At 48.4% G+C, this 26,204-nt stretch overlaps 1 protein-coding gene across 5 annotated transcripts in view; it reads right to left on the bottom strand.

The window, feature by feature from the left end:
- Positions 1-26,204, bottom strand: part of USO1 (USO1 vesicle transport factor) — a 232,084-nt gene that overhangs the window by 179,460 nt on the left and 26,420 nt on the right. For 3 of the 5 annotated variants that reach the window (XM_029598247.1, XM_029598211.1, XM_029598230.1), the window contains exons 4-5: positions 18,996-19,069; positions 5,260-5,271 (exon numbers count right to left, since the gene is read on the bottom strand). In XM_029598247.1, coding sequence (XP_029454107.1) covers positions 5,260-5,271; positions 18,996-19,069 — 86 coding nt within the window. The remainder of the gene's footprint in view (positions 1-5,259; positions 5,272-18,995; positions 19,070-26,204) is intronic. The other 2 variants (XM_029598222.1, XM_029598239.1) reach the window with 1 other exon arrangement.

Genomic DNA, 26,204 nt, shown 5'->3' on the forward strand with positions numbered 1-26,204 from the left:
CACCCTGGTGAGCGTGCGGCCTTGGAAAAAAGGAAGGCAACACAATGGACTGACTGATGGAACTCCAAGACAACCTTAGGAAGGAACTTCGGATGTGTACGTAAAATCACCTTATGACAAAATTTGGTATAAGAGGGGTACAACACTAGAGCCTGCAGCTCACTGACCCTGCGCGCTGAAGTAACTGCTACCAAGAAGATGACCTTCCAGGATAGGTACTTCAGATCGCAAGAGTACAAGGGCTCAAATGGAGCCTTCATGAGTTGGGACAAGACTACACTGAGGTCCCAGAAAAACGCTGGAGGCCGAGTGAGAGCTAAGTTGCAACAAGCCCTGCAAGAACTGTCCCACAAGCGGATGGGTGGAAATGGAGGCACAATCTCTCCCCTGATAGTATGCTCCCATGGCACTAAAGTGAACTCTCATCAAAGTGGTCTGCAGACCAGACTCGGAGTAGTGCAATAGGTAGACTAAAAGCTTCAGTGAGGAACAAGAGAAGGGATCCAGACCGTGTCCAACACACCAAGCCAAAAACCACTTCCACTTGAGATTGTAAGATTTTCTCGTGGAGGGTTTTCTGGGCTCCAAGATGACTCAAGATATGCCTTCCGAAAGGCCCAGAACCTGTATGGTCACCCAGTCAAAATCCAAGCCGTGAGAGACAGGGCTTGGAGTTGGGGTAGCGAAGCCTACCCCAGTCCTGAGAGATCAGGTTCAGAGCAGTCCCCAATTGAATTGGAGGGCCCAAGGCCAGCTCCCGTAGAAGTGGGAACCAGACCTGGAGAGGCCAAAAAGGTGAGACCAGGATCATGGGGTCTCGGTCCTGTTGGAGCTTTTGGAGTGTTTGAGATTAGCAGAAGGGGAGGATAAGCGTGCAGCAGGCCGGTGCCCCAGTGAAGTGAAAAAGCATCCGACACTAATCCCCTGCTTGCCCGTTCTAGTGAGCAGAATCGATCCACTTTCTTGTTCTTGACTGAATCAAACAGATCCATATCTGGGGTCCCCCACAAGTGAAAGATGTGGTTCGCTACCTCTTGATTCAGGGACCACATTTGGGGTCGGAAGGTCCGTCGCAAGGAGTTCACTAGGACATGGTCCGTCCCGGAGAGTTACAGAACCCGGAGGAACATGCCGTTCTTGAGGGCCCACAAGCAGATCTGGACTGCTTCCTGACCGAGGGCTTATGACCCTGTTCCTCCCTGCTTGCTCAGATACCACATCGCCTCCTGATTGTCGGTCTGAACCAGGACCACTTGTTGCGCAGGCGTTCTCTGAACACCCTCAGGGCGTAATGGATCGCCCGTAACTCCAGGAAATTTATCTGGGACTTCTTCTCCTGCAAGGACCAAATGCCCTGAGTGTGGAGGTCTGCAACATGGACTCCCCAACCCATGTGAGACACTTCTGTGATGAGGACAATCTGGGGCTGCGGGTCCCAGAAAGGCATCCCTTACTCCAGACTGGGTAGGGTTTCCCACCACATGAGGGACTGTCAGAGGAGAGTGGTGATCAGGACAAGAGCCTGAAGATCATGGGTGGCTTAACACCACTGGGAACGTAATGTCCACTGAGCCCTGTGCATGTGAAGCCGAGCAAATGGAGTAACATGCACAGTGACCCAGAAGTCGTAAAAACTGGTGTGCTGAGACATGGGAGCTTTCTTTAGGGCCGATTCCACCACTACTAACTGGTGAGGAAGCTGACTGCACTCAAACCCCTTGGTGGGTTCACCAGATAGACTGCGTCCATCTTCTGGTTTACAGGAGGAACGAAGATGGGGTGCTCCCAGAGTCGGGCAATTAGCTCCTTAAAGTTGCCATGGATTGGAATAGCCACCAACTCCTTAGGAGTATCCAGAAATTGCTGGATTTCCAGCATCTTGTAACAAAAATGCTATTCTGTCAAAAGCTGGAAAGGCACCGGCTTCGCCATGGCCTTAACAAAACCAGTGAAAGAAAGATCCTTTGGAGGGGATTTTCGCCTCTCCTCCAGTGGAGAGGGTTCCAAAGGCAAGTCCTCCGTGGAGGAAAAAGATGCCTCACCTTCCCAGAGATCATAGGGGGCTTCTCCTTCGCTGTGAACGTCCAGAGATGCGAGTGGTGGAGCACCCACCTGGGCCTTATGCCTCGAGCCAGAGGGCCTTCAGTGGAACCGAAGATGAAACAGAGGACATTGGTGGGATCCGGGGCCACATGGGCATCAACGGATCCCCAGCTTCAAGAGCACCAGTGGCATCGATGACACAGAGGGTATCGATCCTGGAGGCCCCGGGAGAGCCAGAGGATATAGGGGTGCCATGCGCAATGGAGGCGCCATCGACCCCAATGGAACCTCCTCATCTGAGGAATCGCTCACCGGAATGGGAACCAGTGGCAGCAGCAGCGGGCCATTCAGGGACGTGGGACATCTGAGTGGCCATTCAGGGACGTGGGACATCTGAGCTGGCTGCGTCGGTAAGACACAGAGCAATAAGTCCAGCCACTCCAACCGACCACCAACCGCACACGCTTCTCTAACTCCTCCTCAAAGGCTGCCAAGGATAGCACAGCATGAGAAGGCGGCGGCAATGGAATCGGATCGACCCCGGGGTCACAGGGTGGAAATGAACCTTCCACTGGCACAGGTGGGGACTGCCAAGAGTCCTCGGGAGGACCAGAGGGAATACCCTCCTCCATACGAGACCGCTTCGGGGGAGGAGTCGATGTGGTCGATGCCTTTCCATGGTCTGACTTCGAAGAGGACAGGCGGCGTGAGTGTTTCCTTGACTTCTCGCCGTGCTCACCTCAGTCCTTCCCCGAGACGTCGAGGAATCCGAACTGGACCGAGAGGATATGGATCTCACTCGGTCCCCCGCCCCCACCTCGGGATTGAGGAGCACTAGCAGAGAGTAAACCAAGGGGCATCAATGCAGAGACTCCTTTCCCTTGCAGAGTAGAAGTACTAGATGCTGACATCAGATTTTTTAGAGCCGAACAGCTTTTCCATTTTGTCTAACCGTGCCCAACGGCCTTAGGGGGTCATCGGGCGCAAAGATCGTAACCACAGACATTGTGCAATGCCCCAGGCAAAGGACACAGACCTCGTGGGGGTCTGTGATGGTCATGGTGCGGGGACACTGGGGGTACTGGCAAAAGCTGGATAATGCCATATCAAAAAGTACACGATGCACAGTCGATGGCCGGTGGCCACTGGAGGGCACCACTGTCTGTAATTGACCGCAAATTCCAGAGAACCTTACCAAAAGCGATGAAGAAAAAACCCACAAAACACAGAAGGACCCTATGCAACGGTGGAAGAGAATTTTCATCGAAAAAGCGCAAGCTCCACAACCGCAGGGCTTCAGCTTCGCGGAAAAAAAGACTGAAGAGGGACCCCATGTGGACACGTGGTTAGTGGCATGCTGGGCATGCTCAATGTGTCTGGCAAAGTTACTAGAAACTTTGACAAAAGTTTTCCATACCAAGCTCTCTCTGATGATGTCACCTATGTGTGAGGACTACCATCCTGCTTGCCCTTGAAGAAGTGAGAGGTAACCCGAGAGGAGTGGATTGGTTTCAGAGAACCCATAGATGCTTTAAATATCTTGGTATATGGATCCTAAGGGATCTTTCAAAATTATACAAAGATAATTATGTCCCATTATTTCAAAAAATAAAGGATTTGGGCAACTGGACCTCTTTTCAAATTTCTCCGATAGGTAGAGTTAATCTGATAAAGATGGGAATACTACCTCGCTTAGAATTCCCATTCAAAGCACTTACTGCGCGATGTCCTAGTAACTGCCTTTCTGACTCTTAAGGAAGTAACTAGCTTTATATGGGGTAGTAGAACTTCATGACTAAAATACAGAGAATTGTAAAGCACAGACACATGGCAGAAATGGGGCTACCAGAATTCCAGTCCCACAATCCTGGTTCTTGTTGGAGAAAGAAGCAACAAAGGGGTACAGTTTAATGTCTCTGTTGCATATGCCCTTTTCCTCTAACTTACTCAGGCCAATTCTTAGAGAACATTTACTTATAGCACACACAATGCAGGTCTGGATGGAAGTGAAATGATATATTACATCATTGGAAAAATTCACAGGTATCTCAATGCACATTCTCCCCTGATATGCAGAGGTGGGAGGAGGCAGGATTGTGATGGCTGTGTCAAATACTAGAGGATGGGAAATCAAACCATTTTTCAATTTGGTACAGTTGTTTCAGATTCCCACCTCAAGCAGATATTTATATTTACAGCTGCACCATGATCTTATAAAGACCCCAGCACTAGATCCTGAAGTGGAGGAATGTGAGGGGGATAGAGGGAGTGCTGTGCTATAAAAATAGAGCCAGACACCTGGATTCAGTATTATATATATATTTTAAGAAGTATTTATGCGTGCATTGGACTTCTAACTTAATACAGCAATAGAATACTGATTTAGATACCGACTGGGATAATAAAGTATGGAAATCTAAAAGTGTCACGTTGTATTATGATTTGTAACAAAGGATAAGAATTGTATAAGTTGTTACATCAAATGTACTGTACTTCAATTTATTTATTTATTTATTTTTGCTAAATTTAGTACTTCGGGGACAGAATGCTGGTGAGGATGTGGGAAGGAGGGAACGTATATGCATATATGGTGGGATTGTAGATAGGTTTACGCCTCCTGAAAAGAGATTACTGAATGTAATTTTGACATTTGTGGGCAACGTTTGGGAATAAGCCCATCTTTGTATATTATGGAAATATGGCCAGATAGATTAATTATGAGGGGGCATCGTAAAATGACTGGTCATCTCTTATCTGCTTCACAATTTACAATTGCACATCTGTGGAAGCGAGCCCTGATGGTAACCTGCTGGGAGAGCAAGGTAGCTGACGTTGCACAGATGGAAAAGCTAATCCACGTGCTCCGGGACCAAGCAGACATCTACAGCTCAGTGTGGGAACCTTGCTGGACTTGGAGGGGAATGGACGCTGTCTCTCAATGAAAATTAAGTGTCAATCTACCATGGGAGACAAAGCTTCCTGTAGTGAACTTGAATGATATTCCTTAACATAATACCTTCACTGACAGTGTATTATGGTTTGATAAAAAGGGTATACTTCTTCGTATGTTTATGAACGGTTGAAAAATAAACAGTTATAAAAAAAAAAAATTAATATGATTAACAGAAGAAGGCCACATCCATAGCATGCATTACTTCATAGTAAGGTAAGGGTGATGACTAGATGCAGCATGCACATAAGACAGCAGCTCTTTACCTTCAGAATCATCTGCAAAGAGGACAAAGAAAAAGAGAAATGTGGTTCAGCAAGAGAGCAGACTGTCACTGTAGCACTCTACAAAAGCACCATTAATTATGGCATACAGCAAACTTACAAGTCCAAGAATTACATCATTACCTGCAGTAACAGATATCCGTGTTTTATTGGTTTAGTTGCATTAGGATTAGGACATGACACTTGCTTCTAGCTTTTACACAGATCCATGCAACAATTAAAAATAAGAATGAAAAGTCACCATTTTCCCCCCCATAAACAAAAGGAAAAAAAAACATCTTTCATAAACAAAGCATCTTTCTGAGCTTGGCACCAAAGGTAGTGCCTGAAATTCACAGCCCACTACATGCAAGTGCTGTACAGGACCAGTAGAAGCAGCCTGCCAGCCAGCCAAGCAGCAGCACTGGTCTTGGCAGCAGATGCATCAATTCACCTGTTCCTCTTGGAAGGAGACTCCATGAAGGAAAGCGGCTAACTTGTGTGTGTTGGCAGGAAGTAACAAGGATGGGGAGATGGGGAGGACAAGGAAGTAGAGGGGGGTAACAATAAGTGATTTTCTCAATAGCTGCAATAACCACCAAATTCACATGAAGATTATAACATTCAGTGTATTCAAGGTTATGTTTTATTACTATAACTTTAAAAGGTATCCATCATAAGATGAACAAATGAGCTCTAATTTCTAAAATTGTTTAATTCAGAGAATAACAGCCACGCAGGACAAGGACAATCTAGCTGTGCCTCATTATTCATGGCTGAATGTGCAAAGATGTACACACACACAGACACATGCACACCCTGTTTTGAGAGGCATAGGGTCAAAACTCAGAGTTGTGCACAAATTGCCCAGTTTTAATGAAAGCTAAAAGCAATGCATTGTAACATGTTTAATGTGTTCATTACTTTGAATAAAACCATTGCTATTTAGACCTTGTGTTTGATGCAGAAAATGGGGCTTATGAGTTCCATTCCCTAGGGTTAAAGCATTTGCTGATTCTTTCCTTTGCAGTGTACCAGAAAAGGCTAAGCACTTCCAATCTCTACTGTTTTCTGACAGCACAGAGGGCAATTTTCAGATGCCATTTACCCAGGTAAAGTAGACTGAAAATTGCTTGCCCTGTACACAGGGGTCAACACGTGTGCTTTTTTACCTGCAAGAAAAAGAAGATGGGTGCGAGGTGTAGTTACACACACTGCTTGTCATGGAAAATGTACCCATAGCAAAAGCAGATTCAAATCCCTGTGGATACTGGTTTTTTTTGGGTTTTTTTTTAACTTGAGCAATTTTCAAAGCAAAAGTCTTTCCCTGTTAGAATTGGTGCAAAGTCTTCAGGGGGGAAAAGTGCCCGTGGACTTTGTACCTGCCCACAGAATTTTGAAAATTGCTCCCATAATGATTTTCTAAGACAGCAATACACAGCCCTGGTTCTCTGGGCCACAAACAGGTATGAATTCCACTACAGCCACAATGATTATTCAATCCAGTAGGCTCGTATACATTTCATCTGAAGCTTGATTAATTTGCAAAGCTTGGTGACTCTCAAGGACTAAGGGTTGTGCTTCCATTTTGTGTAACAATTTCATGAGGTTCATCTGTTAGACCAATGTGTCTCGTGTTACCTGAAAGCTATGGATCTCTGCTTTCCAATGCTAGAAATCATGCCCAACACTAAAGGCAGCCTATCTACTGCAATTTAATCCTGACTTGATGCAGTAATCAAATATCTCAGAAAAGGATCTCATAAGAATATAAGAAGTTGCCATAATGTATCAAGACCAAGGGTCCATCAGACCCAGCATCCTGTTTCCAACAGTGGCCAATCCAGGTTATAAGTTCCTGGCACGTACCCAAATAAAACGGGGTTTAGAAGCCCCTCAGGTGCATCAGTAGTTGAAAAACTAAAAATACCATAAGCAAATGTCGAAAATATGCAAAAGACTTTGTGTTTCAATTTTCCCTGAAGCAGTTAGCTTTCCAAAAAGGGTGGATTAAAAGTTCCATGAACTGGCAGCTACTTAGAAAACTACCATTTTCCATTCCTGGATTTTAGGAGTGATGAGCTACCAGTTATTCCTCTTCCCTGGCCAGCAGGAGGAATGTGGAGATTACCTCCTGCCTCCTCTCCTGACTGGCTTCAGTCTGGTGGTTTGCACTACACAGCCTGTTGTAATTTTCCGGCACCACATGTGTCGAACCACAAGACTGAAGATGGTCAGCACAGGAGGCAGTAGCAGGTAAGTGCCATTCTCTTCCCGCTGGCTAGAGAAGAGGGTGCGAGATCTGGCAATGGACAGAGCAATTGTGGGGAGCAGAGAAAGGAGGTTGCTCTTTGGGGAAGGGAACAGCAACTAATTAAAACATACGAAAAATACCCCTTCCCTTACGAAATCACTAGCAGGGTGCCCAGGATATGGTTAGGACATTAAACATAATGTACTCAAACTAGCCAGTTCAATGTAGCTGAACTGGAGGGTCAGCCTTGCAGAAATGTAATAATTGGTAAAGATTTGAAAAATGGAAGCTCAAACCATAAAATTAACTAAAATGTATTAAGTGATTGCAGAAATAGTCAGGTCCCACAACTCTTACAGGGAGGGCTGCCAACACAGCTTACATAGAAACGACCGCAGAAAAGTACCAATAGTCCATACAGTCTGTGAAACAAGCTTCCCATGTTAGTATTTGCCGCGCCATTCAGGTTGCCCCCGGGTACAGCAGAGTTGCTTACCTGTAACAGGTGTTCTCCTAGGACAGCAGGATGTTAGTCCTCACACATGGGTGACATCATCTGATGGAGCCCGGCACGGAATTTTGATCTCAAAGATTCTAGAACTCTCGAAGATGCCCTACTGAGCATGTGTGGCAGAGTCCCTCGGTCCATGAAATAGCTAACAAATGGAGAAACCATCTCCCAGGGGAGGTAAGTGGGTTTTGTGAGGACTAACATCCTGCTTTTCTAGGAGAACTCCTGTTACAGGTAAGTAATTCTGCTTTCTCCTAGGACAAAAGCAGGATGGTAATTCTCAGACATGGGTGAATCCCTAGTTATAGGCTGCCCGAGCAGGACAAAGCGGGAAACCACACAGTGCTGAAAGCACCACCTCTCTCCCTTACCTGTGAGGCAGCCGACCCACCAGGGGTCCAGCCTGGAGAAGAGTTGGGTTCTACAAAGAAAAACCATAGAAAAGACAGACACCAACCCTTCTGCAGGGGTGCCTAAGGCAGAAAAGTGATATGAGTGCAAGCAGAAGAAAACTCTGCATCACGGAAAACAGTACGAACAGGGTCCCTGATAAGTAAACCCTGACAACAACAGTAGGTCTAGAATCTCCTGGATACAGGAAGAACCCAGAGGTGTAGACAAGAGAAAGACATTTATTTATTTAGATTTATATTCCGCTTTTTGCACTTTTTCAGTGCTTCAACGTGGATTACATTCAGGTACTGTAGGTATTTCCCTATCCGCAGAGAGCTTACAATCTAAGTTTGTACCTGAGGCAATGGAGGGTAAAGAAGACCATACAGATTCCATTGGTGCTAAAAGACAACCGAAAAACACTGGGGCCCGAGAGCCCCCAGAGAGAAACTGTGGTCCGCTGACATGCGATGGACTGAATGTCTCTGCAGAAGGGTGCCCAGGTTTGACTGGTAAGCACAATGGGCAGAACAAACTCAAGCAATGCTTGGAAGAACAAGCAGTGAATCACGGCAGAGCCGGAACAGACACTGCATGCCGAAGCAACAGACCTAGCTGACCGTGCAGGACAGCGTCAAGGGTTTCAAGGAATGAAGAGCTATCCCAAAACAGGCCTGTAGCCCAAAATCTCCACAGCAGGGAGATGAAATAGGCTTGAAACTCACTCAAGAGCACCCAAGAACAGGTTAATCTATCCTGGCACAAGATGGCACAAGGGAGCAGGAAGGCCTAGAGAAATGAGAAAAGCTAAAGCAGTATTGGCCAGAGCATGGCTAAAATATATTGAAAATCATGGTGTACCCTGTTCTGCAGGTATATAGAAGATATACCACGAGTGCCTTAGCTTGTCCTCCCCTCGACAATCTAACTGGAAGTTGGAAGGAGCGAAGAACATAGGGAGGCAGACCAGTGGACTGCCAGGGCAAGTACAAGTCACCAGGATATCTATGAACCCCAAGTGAACAACTCACTGCCAAATCCTACAGGGAGTTACCTACCCACCAAGATAAAGCCCTCAGCCCGCTTGGAACATGGATACAGAGCGAATGCCCCAGGAGAGAAATCCTGAAACTCCACTAGGAGATGGCAAGCTGGAGAGTCACATGCGCAAACCCCGGTAGAACAGGGTTTCTTTCATTACCGGGCCAAAAACCCGAAGGGCACCAGGGAAGGCCCAGGGTGATCTCAGAACAGACTGCCATGCACCCAGCTAAGGTACAATACCCAGCCATGAGTTTATATTCTTCCTCCCACCTCCCCCCAAGGAAGCATGTAGTTCAGCAATGGACAATCGTTACATGACCCAGGACTCCCCTATCCGCAGATAGGGTGATCCTGATAAGGGGAAGAATAACTTGCATGCTACCGTGAGCAAGAGCAGCACCTCTATTGTGGGGTCACTTGGCCCCCATCTCCCTCAGCCATGGACATGGTGAAAGGGTGAAAGGCATGCTCACCCATTTGATGGATAAGAACTCTCCACACAAAGGAGGGTCCCACAGGCAAGAATAAGTGGCAATAGCGGTCCCTAAGAAAAGACACCCACAGAGGCCAACAGGTATCAAAGAGACTCCTGAACAGGTGAGACCCTGGAGGGTCACTGAGGAGCAACACTGGATGGGCTCCCTCATGAATAGACCTGCTACGTCTTAGAGCGACCAAGGGAGAGTACCACCACTTGACCGGTTCTCGGGGCTGGCAAGAAACCAAGAGCGAACGCCAGAGGGAGCAAAGCCAACCCTTCTCCAGGAATGGAGGAATGAGGGACACTCCTCAAAGGGATGCACAGTCTGACGTCCAGAGGGGAACCCATAACAGTTGCCCTGGAACCCAGTCAAATCTCCCCTTCCAGAGGGGAGAGGGAAGCAACAGGATTGGGACCTCCCGATCCTGAAAGACCTGTCAAGTCCCCAGAGAAGAGTTGAGGCATAATTGCTAATTACTGAGGTGCCGAAGCGACCAACCTGCCACAAGCAGAAAGCCTCGATGAGGGAGGTCATCACCGTAATCCACAGAAAAGCCCCAGCGAAAATGGTCCAAAGACTGCCACTGCTGACTCCCGGCCCTGGCCTCCAAGACACACAGATTCAAGAATCAAGGACCCGGTTCAGAGAAAACCCTGCCAGGGCCGGAGTTTCAGGGGCTTCCCCACAAAACAGGAGCTTTGGACACGGGACAGGCCGAAAGACATTCTTCTGCTGAGGGAGGAGATGACTCCCAAACCACTTTCCCGATGTGTAATACCCGCAGGGTCCAACCAGGAACACAGTCCTAGGTCAGTCCTGTGGCTGTGGAACACAACCTGTTGTGTCCGCCTGGAGGGAAACACACACACACACACACACACACACACACACACATAGATGCCCAGATGGCAGAGGTCAACCGGAAGAATAAGCCCTCTACTGTAAAAGCACGTGGAGTGGTACTCATGCAGTGCTATCCCATCCTATGGAAGGCAGCACACCTATGATCCCATGCGCCGTGCTTGTGGGCAGAATCCCACACCACAGCGAGGACAGGGCACCACGTGCCAGTCGGTGGATACAAGTTGCCCCACGACAAAGCACAGAGTGTGTGATGATGCCTCCCCTGCCAGTGCTCTTCAGCACTGTGCGATGCAGAACTGACAAGGAGGCCGAGACCATGATGGTAGAACCCTGGTATGGCTGAGGACTGAAGAGAGAGGGAAAATGCCAACTGCCATTGCCCAAGGCACTTGGAGTAGATGCCTCGCCTTTTCCAACCAAGCATGTTGTGCACCCAATTCACAGTAACTCCAGCGGAGTGAATAACAGTGGAGCTCTAGGTAAGGTAGGTGAAGGGTGGCGGTCTATGGCGTCTCCCCCTCCAGTACCTGGAAATGTTGCGAGAGGTGGGCCCTCTAACTATGTCAGGAATGGCTCACTGTAGATTTCCTCAGGGAATGACAGCAGCAAAGTCCCTGGCAATCGAAGGTGCACATGGGGCTCTGTGGTCATGTCCTGCGGCCTCCGACTGCAGCCTTTGGTGCCTAAAGCGGTAAATGTTCACACGAGGCCCATGGCGTTTTTGCGATCAACGCAAAACCGCAACAAGGGCACCCAGCGACTCTGCACCCAGGGCTTGGATGGCGCTTGACCGACCCATAAAATGTTCAATGGCATATAGCACCACCCCCGGCACCACAGGCGCCCGTGGACACAGACCGCCCGGTGGCCCCAACGGATACTCCGGTACCAGAAGGCATCAAGGAGGCTATGGGCATCTGCAGGGAGAGACCATGCAACCCATACACAGATCGCCGATGCCCAAGACAGCTCACTTATACACCCGAGGGCATCAATGTGGCAAGCTTGATGGTCTCGCAAGCACTAAGACTCCAAGAGCCATAGCCCATGAAGGGACAGCAAAGAGCTCCTCAGTGCCTCGTACAGGTCACCACCAAGGAGCCTCACGTGCATGGGACCACTGCACTCGGATACTCCAGGGTACCAGGGTGTCTTGAGTAGATGGCAACCCTGTGCTTGATCCATTCAAGGCCAAAAAGCCCCTAACACCCGAGGGCTGCAGGGTCACGCGGGGGGGGGGGGGGGGGGGGGGGGCCTTCCAAGAGCCCCAGCGGTCAAGGACCTCAGGAACGACCAGTGGGCTCAATAGCAAACCCAGTGCCTGGTCGATGGTGCTCGACATAGTCGAGGCGGGAACAAGAGGCATCAGTGACCTGAGAGTCTCCTTAGTGGCCCCACAACTTGAAAGCCTCGAGGACTTCAATAGTATCGAAGCAGCACTACATCACGATGGTATCAAGGCCGCAGCCACACACTACGATGATCTAATGGGTGGCCTCGAGGCCACACACCTTGACAGCATCGAGGGCTAACGCGACCTTGAGGCCACACACCTCGATGGTATCAAGGGCCGGCCATCACTTCGACCTTAACAGCCTCGAGGGTGGCCAGGCACGCACCCTGATGGGATCGAGAGAATTGATGGCATAAATGGCACCGCGGGCCTCAAGGGCATCGCATCAATGGTACTGTGGGCACAGCAGTGATGGCACCGTGTCACCAAGGGTGGCCCAGCATCAATAGCACCGCAGGCCTCGAGGGCACCACAGCATCAATGGTACTGTGAGCACAGCATTGATGGTGCCGTGGCACCAAGGGCGGCACAGCATCAATGGTACAGAGGGTGCCATGGCATCAATGATGCCGCAGCACCAGGGGCACCACAGCACCAAGGGCAGCATTGTCTCAATCAATGGCATCTGTTTGTGCTGTTACTTTGTCACCTCAGTGCCCAAGCCAGTGCAGCGAGACTCCACTTCCACTGATGCCGATGGCACAAGCCTCTATGGCATTATGGGCGGTCACGCACCTCGATGGCATCAAGGGTGTCCCTGCATCTTAATGGTGTCAAGGGTGACCATGGTGCACAATGGTGGGCCTGGTCCCCGACATGGTCCAGACATCGATCCGTCAGACGAATGGTGTGCTGGTCACAGCTGTGCATGGGCAACCGTTACGAGGCATGGCACAGAGGTGCAACAGCAAGTTGCTAGCCCAGGTTCCTGCTCACCCTCTCTCCAAAGACGACTGCACTGCCAAGACTGGCAAGCAGGAGGGGAGGCCACATTTTCCAGGGCTCCCACCCGTGGAGACTAGTTCCTTGAAATATGAGGAGAATAAGTTCTCCTCCCCACAAGAACGGCATAGTCCTCGATCCCTGCAACATCCAAATCCATCAATGCTGATTGATTAATGAAATGACATGGAACTCCAGTCTGGGTAGAACTCAGCGAATCCGCAGGCTCAGTGGCCTACATGGATCACCAACAGACTGCATAAGTCAGTCCTGTCAGCACCGAGAAAAAGGAGACAGAGCAAGGAGAGGACACAGATACAAAACTGCATAAGCAGTTTTCCTTTTTTATTTTCGTTTTTTAAATAGTAACAGACTCTGCCAGGCTGTACAGGGTAAAACCCACCATGTGGCCAGCAGACAGCTGAAAAGAAAAGGAAAGGAAAAGAATAAAACTACCTTAAGGAAATAATAGCTGCAGCTCTAGAAAAAAATCACTTACAAAAACTGTGAGAAGAGAGCACAGCTGAATATCGTGAGCACATGGCTCCATGGGAAAAAAAAGAGACTGAGGGAATCTGCCTAGGGGGCAAGGTGATGTCTCAGCTGCACATGCTCAGTAGGGCGTGTTTGAAAGATCTAGAATCTTTGAGATCAAAATTCCTTGCTGGGCTCCATCCGACGATGTCATCCATGTGTGAGGACTAACATCCTGCTTGTCCTAGGAGAACATTCAGTGCTGCTTGACGTGCTTTGCTTATGGACTTGACCATAGAAGCAGTCCTGTTTTTTTTCCTTTATGTCTGCACATCAATACCCCAGACTGTAAAAAGGTCATGGCTCGTGTTGGTTGTCTCTGAATCCAAATTCCTCTTCCTTCCACCCCCACCCTTCGAAGCAGAGAGCTATGTTGCAGTTGGATCAAAAGCATCAAGGTTTATTGGTTAAGGGTAGTATTCCATGCCTTCTGTCAAGGGTAGTAACTGCTGCTCTGTGCAGGATACCCCCATGCTTATCAGTTCCCGAGACCGTAAAAGTTAGGACCCTCATTGGTTGCTGCCTGAATCCAATTCTTTTCCCCTGCCACTGAAGCAGAGAGAAATGTTGGAGTTGCATCACAAATATGAAGGCGTATTAGTTAAGGGTAGTAACCACCACACCAGCAATTTACCCCCATGCACACTTTCTTTGCTCCCTTTAGGCAGTCCTGTGTTTTTCCCCCTTATGTATGCATATCAATATCCCAGACCCTGGAAGTTGGGGCCCTCTAATTGTCACCTGAATCCAATTCCGCTTTTCCCCCTGCCATCTAAGAAGGGAGCAATGTTGCAGTTGCATTAAAATCCTCAAAGCATATTGGTTAAAGATAGTAATCTCCATGCTTTCTTTTAAAAGTAGTAAACACCGTACCAGCAAGTTATCCCCCTGCACACTTATCTCATTTCCGTCCTCTAGCCTTTAGAGATCCACAGTGTTTATCCCATGTTCCTTTGAATTTTTAACTGTTTTCTTCTTCACTACCTCCTCCAGAAGGGCAATCCAGGCCTCCACCACCCTCTCCCATGAAGAAATATTTCCTGATTGGTTCTGAGTCCGTCCGTGTCCCCCCCCCCCGAAGTTTCATTTCATGACCCCTAGTTCTATTGCTTTCTTTCCAATGGAAAAGGTTCGAAGCCTATACGTCATTGAAACCTTTTAGATAACTAAAGTTCTGTATCATATCTCCCCTGCACCTCCTCTGTTCCATAGTATACATTAGGGATGTGAATCGTGTCCTCGATCGTCTTAACGATCGATTTCGGCTGGGAGGGGGAGGGAATCGTATTGTTGCCGTTTGGGGGGGTAAAATATCGTGAAAAATCGTGAAAAATCAAAAAAACGTAAAATCGCAAAACCGGCACATTAAAACCCCCTAAAACCCACCCCCGACCCTTTAAATTAAATCCCCCACCCTCCCGAACCCCCCCCCCAATGACTTAAATAACCTGCGGGTCCAGCGGCGGTCCGGAACAGCAGCGGTCCGGAACGGGCTCCTGCTACTGAATCTTGTTGTCTTCAGCCGGCGCCATTTTCCAAAATGGCGCCGAAAAATGGCGGCGGCCATAGACGAACACGATTGGACGGCAGGAGGTCCTTCCGGACCCCCGCTGGACTTTTGGCAAGTCTTGTGGGGGTCAGGAGGCCCCCCCCAAGCTGGCCAAAAGTTCCTGGAGGTCCAGCGGGGGTCAGGGAGCGATTTCCCGCCGCGAATCGTTTTCGTACGGAAAATGGCGCCGGCAGATCGACTGCAGGAGGTCGTTCAGCGAGGCGCCGGAACCCTCGCTGAACGACCTCCTGCAGTCGATCTCCTGCCGGCGCCATTTTCCGTACGAAAACGATTCGCGGCGGGAAATCGCTCCCTGACCCCCGCTGGACCTCCAGGAACTTTTGGCCAGCTTGGGGGGGGCCTCCTGACCCCCACAAGACTTGCCAAAAGTCCAGCGGGGGTCCGGAAGGACCTCCTGCCGTCCAATCGTGTTCGTCTATGGCCGCCGCCATTTTTCGGCGCCATTTTGGAAAATGGCGCCGGCTGAAGACAACAAGATTCAGTAGCAGGAGCCCGTTCCGGACCGCTGCTGTTCCGGACCGCCGCTGGACCCGCAGGTTATTTAAGTCATTGGGGGGGGGGGTTCGGGAGGGTGGGGGATTTAATTTAAAGGGTCGGGGGTGGGTTTTAGGGGGTTTTAGTGTGCCGGCTCACGATTCTAACGATTTATAACGATAAATCGTTAGAATCTCTATTGTATTGTGTTCCATAACGGTTTAAGACGATATTAAAATTATCGGACGATAATTTTAATCGTCCTAAAACGATTCACATCCCTAGTATACATATTCACATCCTTCAGTCTCTCCTCATAAGTCTTCCGATACAGACCCCACACCATTTTCATCGCTCTGGACCTCCTCCATCCTGTCTCTATCCTTTTTGAGATATGAGCTCGAGAAACAAACACAGCATTACAGGTGAGCCTCACCAAGGACCTGTACAAGGGCATCATCACCTCCTTTTTCTTACAGGTTATTCCTCTCTCTATGCAGCCCAGCATTCTTCTAGCTTTAGTTATCGCCTCGTCACATTGCTTCACCATTTTCAGATCTCCATACACTATCAACCCAAGATTCCTCTCTTAGTCCATGCACATCAGTCTTTCAGCCACCATCATATATAGCTCTTTTTGATTACCTTATCCAAGATGCACACACTGTACATACACTCTGCACTTCTTGATACTGAATCTCAGCTGCCAGATCTTCGACTACTCTTCAAACTTTCTTAAATCTCTTTTCATTCTCTCTACTCTTTCAGGTGTATCCACTCTGTTGCAGATCTTAGTATCATCCGCTAATAGACATAATTTACCTTTGACCCCTTCTGCAATGTCGCTCACAAAGATATTGAACAGAACCGGTCCCAACACCGATCCCTGTGGCACTCTGCTTAACACAGTTCTCTCTTCAGAGTAGGTTCTATTTACTATTACATGCTATCAGTTAACCAGTTTGTAATCCACACCACCTTTGGTGCTCTTTCCCAAGCTTCTGATTTTATTCACAAGCCTCCTATGAGGGACTGTATCAAAAGCTTTGCTGAAATCCAAGTAGATCACATTGAGCAATTCTCTAGACACCCGATCAAAAAAATCAATCAGATTTGCAGGACAGGACCTTCCCCTGGTTAATCCATGCTGCCTCAGGTCCAGCAATCCACCAGATTGTAGATAGTTCACTATCTTTTCTTTCAGCAGTGTCTCCATTAATTTTCCCACCGCCAATGTGAGGCTAACAGGCCTGTAGTTTCCAGTCTCCTCTCTTGCTACCACTCTTGTGAAGTGAGATCACCACCGCTCTTCTCCAAACTTACAGCACCACCACTCCCATTTCAAGGGATCTATTGAAAAGGTTCTTCAGCGAACCCGCCAGCACATCTCTGAGCTCTCTCAGTATCATGGGATGTACCTCATCCGGCCCCTTGGCCTTGTCCATTTTCAGTTTGCCTAGCTCTTCCCATATATTGTTACGTAAATGGAATTTCATCTATCCCATCCCCATCTACAAACTTATCTAACAGCTACGGTCCTTCTCCAGGGTCTTCTTGAGTAAACACTGAAGAGAAGTATTTGTTTAAATTTTCTGTCATTTTTTTGTCTCTCCACACATTGTTCTTCATTACCTTTCAATTTCACTATACCATTTTGGACCTTCCTTCTTTCCTCTGATATATCTGAAAAATGCTTTGTCACCTCGCTATACCTCTTTGGCGATCCTTTCTTCTGCTTGACCTTTTGCTTTCCTGATTTCTTTACCTCCCTCAATTTCTGTTCCTCTTTTTGGGATTCTTTATAATTTTTGAACACTGTTCTTTTTGCCTTTACTTTTTCAGCCACTTCCATTGAGAACCAGATTGATTTCTTTTTCCTTTTTCACTTTTCTAACATAGATTTGTTGCCTTTGTAATAGCTCCTTTCAATTTGTCCCACCTCACCCATTTTCTCCCAGTTGCCAGAGGATGAGGTTAGTGCAATTAGAGCAGCTGGGTTTAAAAACAGGTTTGGATAAGTTCTTGGAGGAGAAATTCATTAAATGCTAGTAATCAAGTTGAATTACGGGCAGATTTTAAATAAGCCACGCACATAAAATCCAGCCTTTACGCATGTGGTTGGGCCTTACGTGCACCGAGCCTATTTTCAAAAAGGTCCGGCCATGCGCTTAGAGGCCAGTGCACCCATAAGCGGCGGCCTTCCTGCAAGGGGCGGGCCGGGGAGCACAGGCTGGGACAGTGGCATTGATAGCTGTCCCGGTGCAGGCGTGCGCAACTTACTTCAGTTTGGGATCTGAAGTAGTTTGGAAGACTAACAAAAAAAAAAAAATAGGAAAAGGTGGGAATTAGAGGTTGGGGAGGAGAGGAGAGGGGAAGGGGAAGGGAGGTTTGAGTAGGGAGTAGGGAAGCTCCTTCCCAGTCCTCTCCTTAATTGGAGCGCCTTGGGAAGAAACTGGGGAAGGCCGCGATGCGTTTCCGCACAAAACTAGCAAAAATCTACCCTCCCCCCCTTGCTCGCACATTGCAAAATCCAGCACACATGTGCGCACGGCCCGCTGATCTTATAACATGCCGCACCGGCGCGCACGTTATAAAAGACTAGGGATTCCACCTAGGGGGCAGGGTGATAACTACAGCTGCACATTCTCAATAGGGCATGTTTGAGAGTTCTAGAATTTTTGAGATCAAAGTTCCTTGCTGGGCTCCATCCGATGACATCACCCATGTGTGAGGACTAGCATCCTGCTGTCCTAGGAGAAATATCAGGTCCTGCAAGACAACAACTGCAATATGTACCATGTGAATGCAGTTAGAGTAACTCTCACTTTGGTCTAAGGAGCAATAACAAAATTATTAAAAGAGTATAACATGCCCCATCTCCACACAAAAAAACCTCCCAAATACTTTACAAATTATAATTAAACACCTAGGAAATGTGTCAGTACTGAAACTGTACACACCCTGAGAATAGCATTCAATTTCTTGTGACTGTAGTGAAGTAGTGAATAAAGCCATTAATTGCCAGGTAAAAAAATGAAATGTTCTCTCTTGGCCTCTTTTCGGCCTCAAGATCAAGTGTAAGGTCTGAGCTATGAGCAGAGGATGGCCCCCTCCTTAGCAGAGATTAAAAATCTCTACAATGTGGGAGATTGATGCTCTGCCACCCAGCCCCCACTGGGGACATGAAAGTTATGACCATGGATGAAAGCAAAGGGACTAAACCTCCCTGTTTACAAAAACAACAACCCATTTGTGTCAATACAGCACCAAAAAACAAAAAATGCATGTAGACAAGTCAAACTTTACACATTCAACTTGAACTTGCTTAAGTCTGAAACAAGGACATTAAAAAAAAAAAAAAAAAAAAAAAAACTTACCAGACTCATCCATCTCATTAGACATTATATTGTGCAGCGTGTCCAAAGCATAACCAATTATCTCAACATCTGATCTGCAAGCAGAAACAAAACCATGTGAAAATAGTTTGCATTTATAGAGCAACTCATTCGAAAAATATTTCAACATGCTGTACAATTACAGTCTGCAAGAAGCACATATAATAACCATATCAAGGATAGATGAAGAGATGATTTGACAGGACATTTCTGGAGAATGGATATTTTATTTATTTATTTACAGGTATTTCTATACCATCCTTTAGAGTTAAAACAACATAGTATAAAACATAGTATAAAACAACATAGTATAAAACATAGTATAAAACATAGTATAAAACAACATAGTATAAATGTGAACAATACATAAAATAAATGATCAAATACATAAATCAAATACATAAATACTTCTCTGGGTCAGCCAAGTGGCATTCATGATTATTTGATATCAAAGGCTACTGAAAAAGCCAAGTTTTTAAGGCTTTCCTTAAGGACTTGGTGTCCGTTCTTAGAAATTTAGGCATAGAATTTCATAGTCTCGGGCCAGCTATAGAGATAGCAGAGTTGCTTACTTGTAACTGGTGTTCTCCTAGGATGTTAGTCCTCACAAGTGGGTGACATCATCAAATGGAGCCCAGCACAGAAAACTTTGACTGGCACACTGACCATGCCCAGCATGTCACTATCCACGCGGAGTCCCGCTTCAGTCTCATAATATAGAATTATGAAAAAATTTAAAAAATAGGAGAAAACCCAACTCCGCAAGGTGGCAAGTGGGTTTTCTGAGGACTAACATCCTGCTGTCCTAGGAGAAAAGAAAATTATTTCTTACCTGCTAATTTTCATTCCTGTAGTACCACGGATCAGTCCAGACCATGGGTTATGCCTCCCTTCCAGCAGATGGAGACAGAAGAAAACTTGTGAGGCGCCCCCTATTACCCTAGTGCGCCCTCTGCTTCCCCTTCAGTATTAAGAATATCAAAGCAGAAAAAACACAGAACTAACTGGTGAATGGATCAAGCAAAAATCCCAACTGATCATGGAACTATATACATGTTGTCATTAGGCCATATAGTTTCTGTAGCCCACAACTTGCAAATGCAAATCCCGAAACTTTCGAGAATCCTTACAGCTTCGTAGTAGCGTTGTCGAGCTGGCTAGCTATGCTGAAAATAGAAATATTGCCCAAGAAATCATAAACAAGAACCAGCGGGTGGATGTCTGGACTGATCCGTGGTATTGCAGGAACGAAAATTAGCAGGTAAGGAATAATTTTCTTTTCCCTGTACGTACCCGGATCAGTCCAGACCGTGGGATGTACCAAAGCTTCCCCAGATAGGATGGCCCCCAGATAGCCCTGCTCGAATGACCTGGTCGCCAAACGAACCCAACCCCGGTGGTCGTAGATTTAAACGATAATGACACGCAAAAGTGTGTAGTGACTTCCAGGTAGCCGCTCTGCAAATTTCCTGAGGAGACACCGCCTGACTTTCCACCCAGGAAGTCACCTGTGAAAGGAGTGAATGCGCTTTAATACCCTCCGGAGGGCGCTTACCCGAGTCGATATACGCGGCGGCAATTGCTTCAACCAGCGAGCAATAGTGGTCTTTGAAGCCTGGTGTCCTTTCTTGGGGCCACTCCAGAGGACAAACAGATGGTTCGAAAAACGGAAATAGCTGATAACCTCCAGGTAACAACATAAAGAGCGCTTAACATCAAGCCACCGCAGCTCCCTGGAGACCTCTTCCTGGAATGCTGGTAGCTCAACCAATTGATTGAGATGAAAGGCGGACACCACTTTCGGTAGAAAAGATGGCACTGTGGTCAGGGTGACACCCGAATCCGTAAAGTGCAGATAGGGATACCTACAAGACAATGCCTGAAGCTCCGAAATTCTACGGGCTGAAGAAATAGACACCAGGAAGACTGTCTTCAGGGTTAAATCTTTGAGAGTAGCGTTCAACGGCTCAAAGTGTGGTTCACACAGAGCACGTAGCACCAGGTTAAGATTCCACGAAGGACACAGGGCCCGGACCGGCAGTCTCAAGTGCTTTACACCTTTCAAAAAGCGGACGATGTCTGGATATGATGCCAGAGACGCCCTACGAGCGAATCAAGGGCTGCCACATGAACTCTAAGAGAATTGTACGCCAAAGCCTTTGCCTAGACCCCTCTGCAGGAAGGAGAGGATCTGAGCCACAGAAGTACGATGAGGAGCAATCCCTCCCGTCTCACACCATGAATCAAAAACCTTCCAGACCCGAACGTAAAAAATGGAGGTGGAAGTTTTCCTGGCCTGCAAAAGCGTAGAGATGACTTCCTCCGGATAGCCTCTTTTCCTCTGTCTTCTCCTTTCAAAAGCCAGGCCACAAGATAGAAGCGATCGGCCTGGTCGAAAAACACTGGACCCTGATGAAGAAGCCGAGGAAGATGGCCTAGACGAAGCGGACCGTCCACTGCTAGGTTTCCTAGATCCGCAAACCATGCCTTCTTGGCCACTCTGGCGCCATGACAATCACTGCTCCGCGATGGGCTTCTATCCGCCGTAGGACCTTTCCCACCAGAGACCATGGAGGAAACACGTAAAGTAGAACATCGTGAGGCCAGGGCAGTACCAGAGTATCCACTCCTTCCGCACCGAGCTCTCTTCTGTGACTGAAAAAGCGGGGTGCCTTCGCATTCCTTAGAGTGGCCATCAAGTCGAGATGGGGAGACCCCCACCGCCGGACCAGAAGAGCCATTGCTTCTCCGGATAATTCCCACTCTCCGGGATCCAATCTCTGCTGGCTTAAGAAATCCGCTTGCACATTGTCCACTCCCGCAATATGGGAAGCTGCCAGTCGCATTAGATGTCGCTCTGCCCATGCCATGAGTTTGTCTGTCTCCCGAGAGACGTGCCAACTCTTCGTTTCCCCTTGTCGATTGATGGATGCCACCATGGTAGCGTTGTCGGACAGAATCCACACAGGTATGCCGTGCACTAAAGGGAAAAATTGCTTCAGCACCAGACGGACCACCCGGGTCTCCAGGCGATTAATCGGCCATTTTGCTTGCTCCGATGACCAGTGCCCTGCGCTGCCTGAGTTTGGCACACTGCCCCCCAGCCGGAGAGACTGGCATCCGTGGTGATGACCACCCACTGCGGCACTTCCAAGTCTACTCCGCTGAGCAAGTGATCCAGACTGAGCCATCAGCCCAGGCTGTTTTTGGCAAGATCCGGGAGCAGCAAGGGAGCTTGAAATTCCTGCGTCACCGTTTTCCAACAGGAGAGCAACGCTCTCTGTAAAGGTCGCAAATATGCAAAAGCCCAGGGTACCAAGTCTATAGTGGAGGCCATTGATCCTAGCACTTGGAGATAATCCCATACCGTGGGAAGTGGCAGGCGCTGGAAACGATGAATCTGGGAAATGAGATTGAGCGCCCGATCCTGATGCAGGAGCACTTTGCCCACACTGATGTCGAAATGAGCCCCCAAGAAATTCAGAGTCTGCAACAGAGTAAGACTGCTCTTGGCAACGTTGACAACCCATCCAAGAGAGCTTAGGAGATTCAATACATTGTTGACCGACTGCTTGCAAAGATCCTTGGACTTCGCCCGAATAAGCCAGTCGTCCAGGTAGGGATGAACCAGGACTCCCTCCTTCCTTAGAGCCGCTGCCAGCAATACCATTTACCTTGGTGAAGGTGCGGGGGAGCGGTCGCCAGACAAAAAGGCAGGGCTTGAAATTGGTAATGCTGGCCCAGAATCTTGAACCGGAGAAATCTGAGGAGCTTTGTGGATGGGGACGTGGAGATAAGCATCTGTGAGGTCTAAGAACGCCAAGAATTCCCCGCTGCATACCGCCGCTATCACTGAGCATAGCGTTTCCATTCGAAAATGCGGAACTTTGAGGGCTCGGTTGACTGTCTTGAGATCCAAGATCGACCTGAAGCATTGTCCTTTTTGTGAACCACAAAGTAGACTGAATAGTGGTCTGCGCCTTGCTCCTTCGGCGGTACAGGGAGAATAGCTCCAAGGTCTAGGAGTCTGTTGAGCGTCTGACGCACGATTAGCTGCTTCTGTAATGGTCCGCAGGGGGAGAAAAGGAACCTGTCTCTTAGGAGCTGAGCAAACTAAAGCATAACCGTGCTGTAGAATATCCAGGACCCACCGATCCGATGTGATTTTGACCCACTCCTCGTAAAACAGGGAGAGACGTCCCCCTACTCTGGGTGGTGAGGAGTGGGCCGGCGACCCTTCATTGGGTTGACTTGGAAGCGGATCATTGTGGCAAGCCCCCTCGAGGGGATCTGCGGCCACTAAAGGAATGTGAACAGGATTGAGACCTGACAGACGGAGAACGTTGGGAAACAGATCTCGATTGCAAAAAATGCCGTTGCCCTCTGAAACAGGTTCTGAAATTCCTCGGACGGTCTTCTGGGAGCTTGTGTACTTTGTTCTCCCCAAGGGATTTGATGATCTGCTCCAAATCCTCACCAAACAACTTACCCTTAAAAGGAAGAGGACCCAGATGCGACTTGGAAGAAGAGTCTGCTGACCAGTTACAGAGCCACAGGAGACGTCTAGCCGAGACTGCAGACCTTCAAGAGATCACAGAGTGCATCCACCGAATAAGCAATCATTGCCTCCAGGCGCTCTGCTTGTTGAGCTTCTCCAGGTGGCAGCTCCTGTGTACTGAGCAACTGCTGTACCCATCTCAGACCTGCTCTTTGCATTAGAGAGCTGCAGCCCACTGCTCTGACTCCCAAGGTTGACACCTCAAAGCCTCTCTTGAGGTAGACTTCCAGTTTTCGGTCCTGTAGGTCGCGCAAAGCTGTCCCTCCTGTAACCGGGATGGTGGTCCTCTTAGTGACCGCCGACACAGACGCGTCCACCTTTGGAACTTTGAGAAGTTCTAAGAATTCCTCCGGGAGAGGATAGAGTTTATCCATAGCTCGTCCCACTCGCAGGCTCGAGTCAGGAGAATCCCACTCTCTGGACAGCAGCTGAAGTAGCATGGGGTGGAAAGGAAAGGTTTTCGCAGGGGGACGTAGTCCCGCTAAAACAGGATTACCCTTTGACGCCCCTGTACTCGCGTCTCAGGACCCACCAGGCACATCTATATCCAATTCCAATAGCACATGGGGAATAAGTGGTTCCAGCTCATCTCTTTTAAAAAGTCGCAAGACCCTGGGATCATCCCCCTCCACGTGCATGCTGGATGCAGCAGCATCCTGGTCCAGATCCAGATCAACAGGAGACAAGTCCGGAAAAACTGGAATGGGAACTACTCGAACACGAGCAGAGCCTGAGGGGATCCCAGAAACATCCTGGGAGCCATCAAATCTGCTTACCTTAGGGGGAGGGGGCCCAGAAGGAAAGCTATCCTGCTGATTCATACGGGCCAGGTAAGCATTGTGCATTACCAGTATAAAATCTGCTGAAAAGGCAGGTGGAGGATGGGCCCAATCCGGAGGAGCAAAAGAGCTGTGCCCTGAATCTGCCCCCGAGGCTGAGGGGTCCACTGGGGGGTTCCTCCGGAGACAAAACAGGTGGAGGGTAAGAGAAATCAAAATCGAGCCTGCCCTGTGGCTGCGCTGTATCATACAGATCCGAATGCAAAATGGTCGCTTTTCCCACGCTCGATGGGATCGGGGCCGACACCCCCCGAGTGAAGACGTGCTTGAGAATACCTCCTGGCCGACTATCCGCCCTCGAGGAACTCTCCCTGCAGGGGAGCCATCTGGTACAAATGCCCTCGTGGGAGATCCGCATTCCGGGCTTCCCGCAGGCTGAGCATCGCGTCCCATGCGGCATGGGGGAAGTGAACAGCTGAGCCACTGAACAAAATTTACCCCTGGAATGGTCCCTGACAGCTGCAGGGAAAGTAAAACGGAGCCAAACCTTCGCCCCTAACGACCGATTAAGCTTGGTGGGTTTTTTTGTTTGTTTTTTTTCAATAAACAAGCTGAAGAATGGCACCTCTCAGCAATCACAGCCCCGAGAAATGCCGCCTCTCAGGTCAGTCGGTCTTAGGGCAGGGGGAGCGGCTGGACCACCAGCTTGCACCCCTAGGAACCAGGAACAGATAAACCAAGATTAAAAGAACCCGGACCTACCTGAGAAATAAATGCCTATTCTCAAAGCCAGGTACAAATGCGAGCTGTAAAGCAGGCAATTTAGAAAGCCTTACAACACTTTGCTGTGTGAATTTAAATTAACTTTTTTTTTTTTTTTAAACTTGATCCATTCAAAAGACTCAAGTACTGTGAAAGGAAAGGGGAAGAAAAAATTAGTCTCCTAACTTTCCTTGTAACCCAGTTTGAAATTTAAGTGGGGACCGCAGGTTCTACAACCTTCATCTGCTGGAGACAGAAGAATACTGAAGGAACGCAGAGGGCGCACTAGGGTAATAGGGGGCACCTCACAAGTTTTCTTCTGTCTCCATCTGCTGGAAGGGAGGCATAACCCACGGTCTGGACTGATCCAGGTACATACAGGGGATACCTGTTACAGGTAAGCAACTCTGCTTTCTCCTAGGACAAGCAGGATGGGTGAATACCTAGCTACAAGCTGTTCCCGAACAAGGGGATCAACAGTCACCTAACCAGGTGCCAATAGGCACAACAACCGAGGTGATGTTAGTAACACAAGGAATCAACCTGAACCCGAATAAAGGGCCTAAGGTAGGAAGAGTTGGGTTTTTCATCTGAGATTCCAGAGGACAGACTGGCCGAAATTGCTATCATGTCGGCCGTCCCTGTCCAGACAGTAGTGCGAGGGAAAGGTGTGGAGGGAACTCCATGTCGCAACCTTGCAGATCTCGTCCACGGGGACCACCTGTAAGTGGGCCACTGAAGCTGCCATAGCTCAAACAAACAGAGTGAGACTTGACAAAGCTCCCAAGCTGCAGACCCGCCTGCACATAGCAGAAAGAAATGCAACCGCTAGCCAGTTGGACAGAGTCTGCTTAGCAACCCAATCTGTTCCTGTCAAAAGAGATGGACTGCCTATGGCCTGCTGTCCTCTCCAGGCAGAAGGCTAAGGCTCTCTTGCAGTTCAAACTGTGGGGTGACCAGAGCAGCTGGCCGTTGGGGATTGGTCCCCGAGGGTCCCCACAATCCCTCGGGGAAGCTTCCTCTTCAGAGGAACACAGGATGATCATTGGGATAGCCAAATGCCCTTTGGGCATTGGTGAGGTAGCAGGCACA

Source organism: Rhinatrema bivittatum, chromosome 1 (assembly GCF_901001135.1).
Source record: "Rhinatrema bivittatum chromosome 1, aRhiBiv1.1, whole genome shotgun sequence".
In the NCBI taxonomy this organism is placed as follows: Eukaryota; Metazoa; Chordata; class Amphibia; order Gymnophiona; family Rhinatrematidae; genus Rhinatrema; species Rhinatrema bivittatum.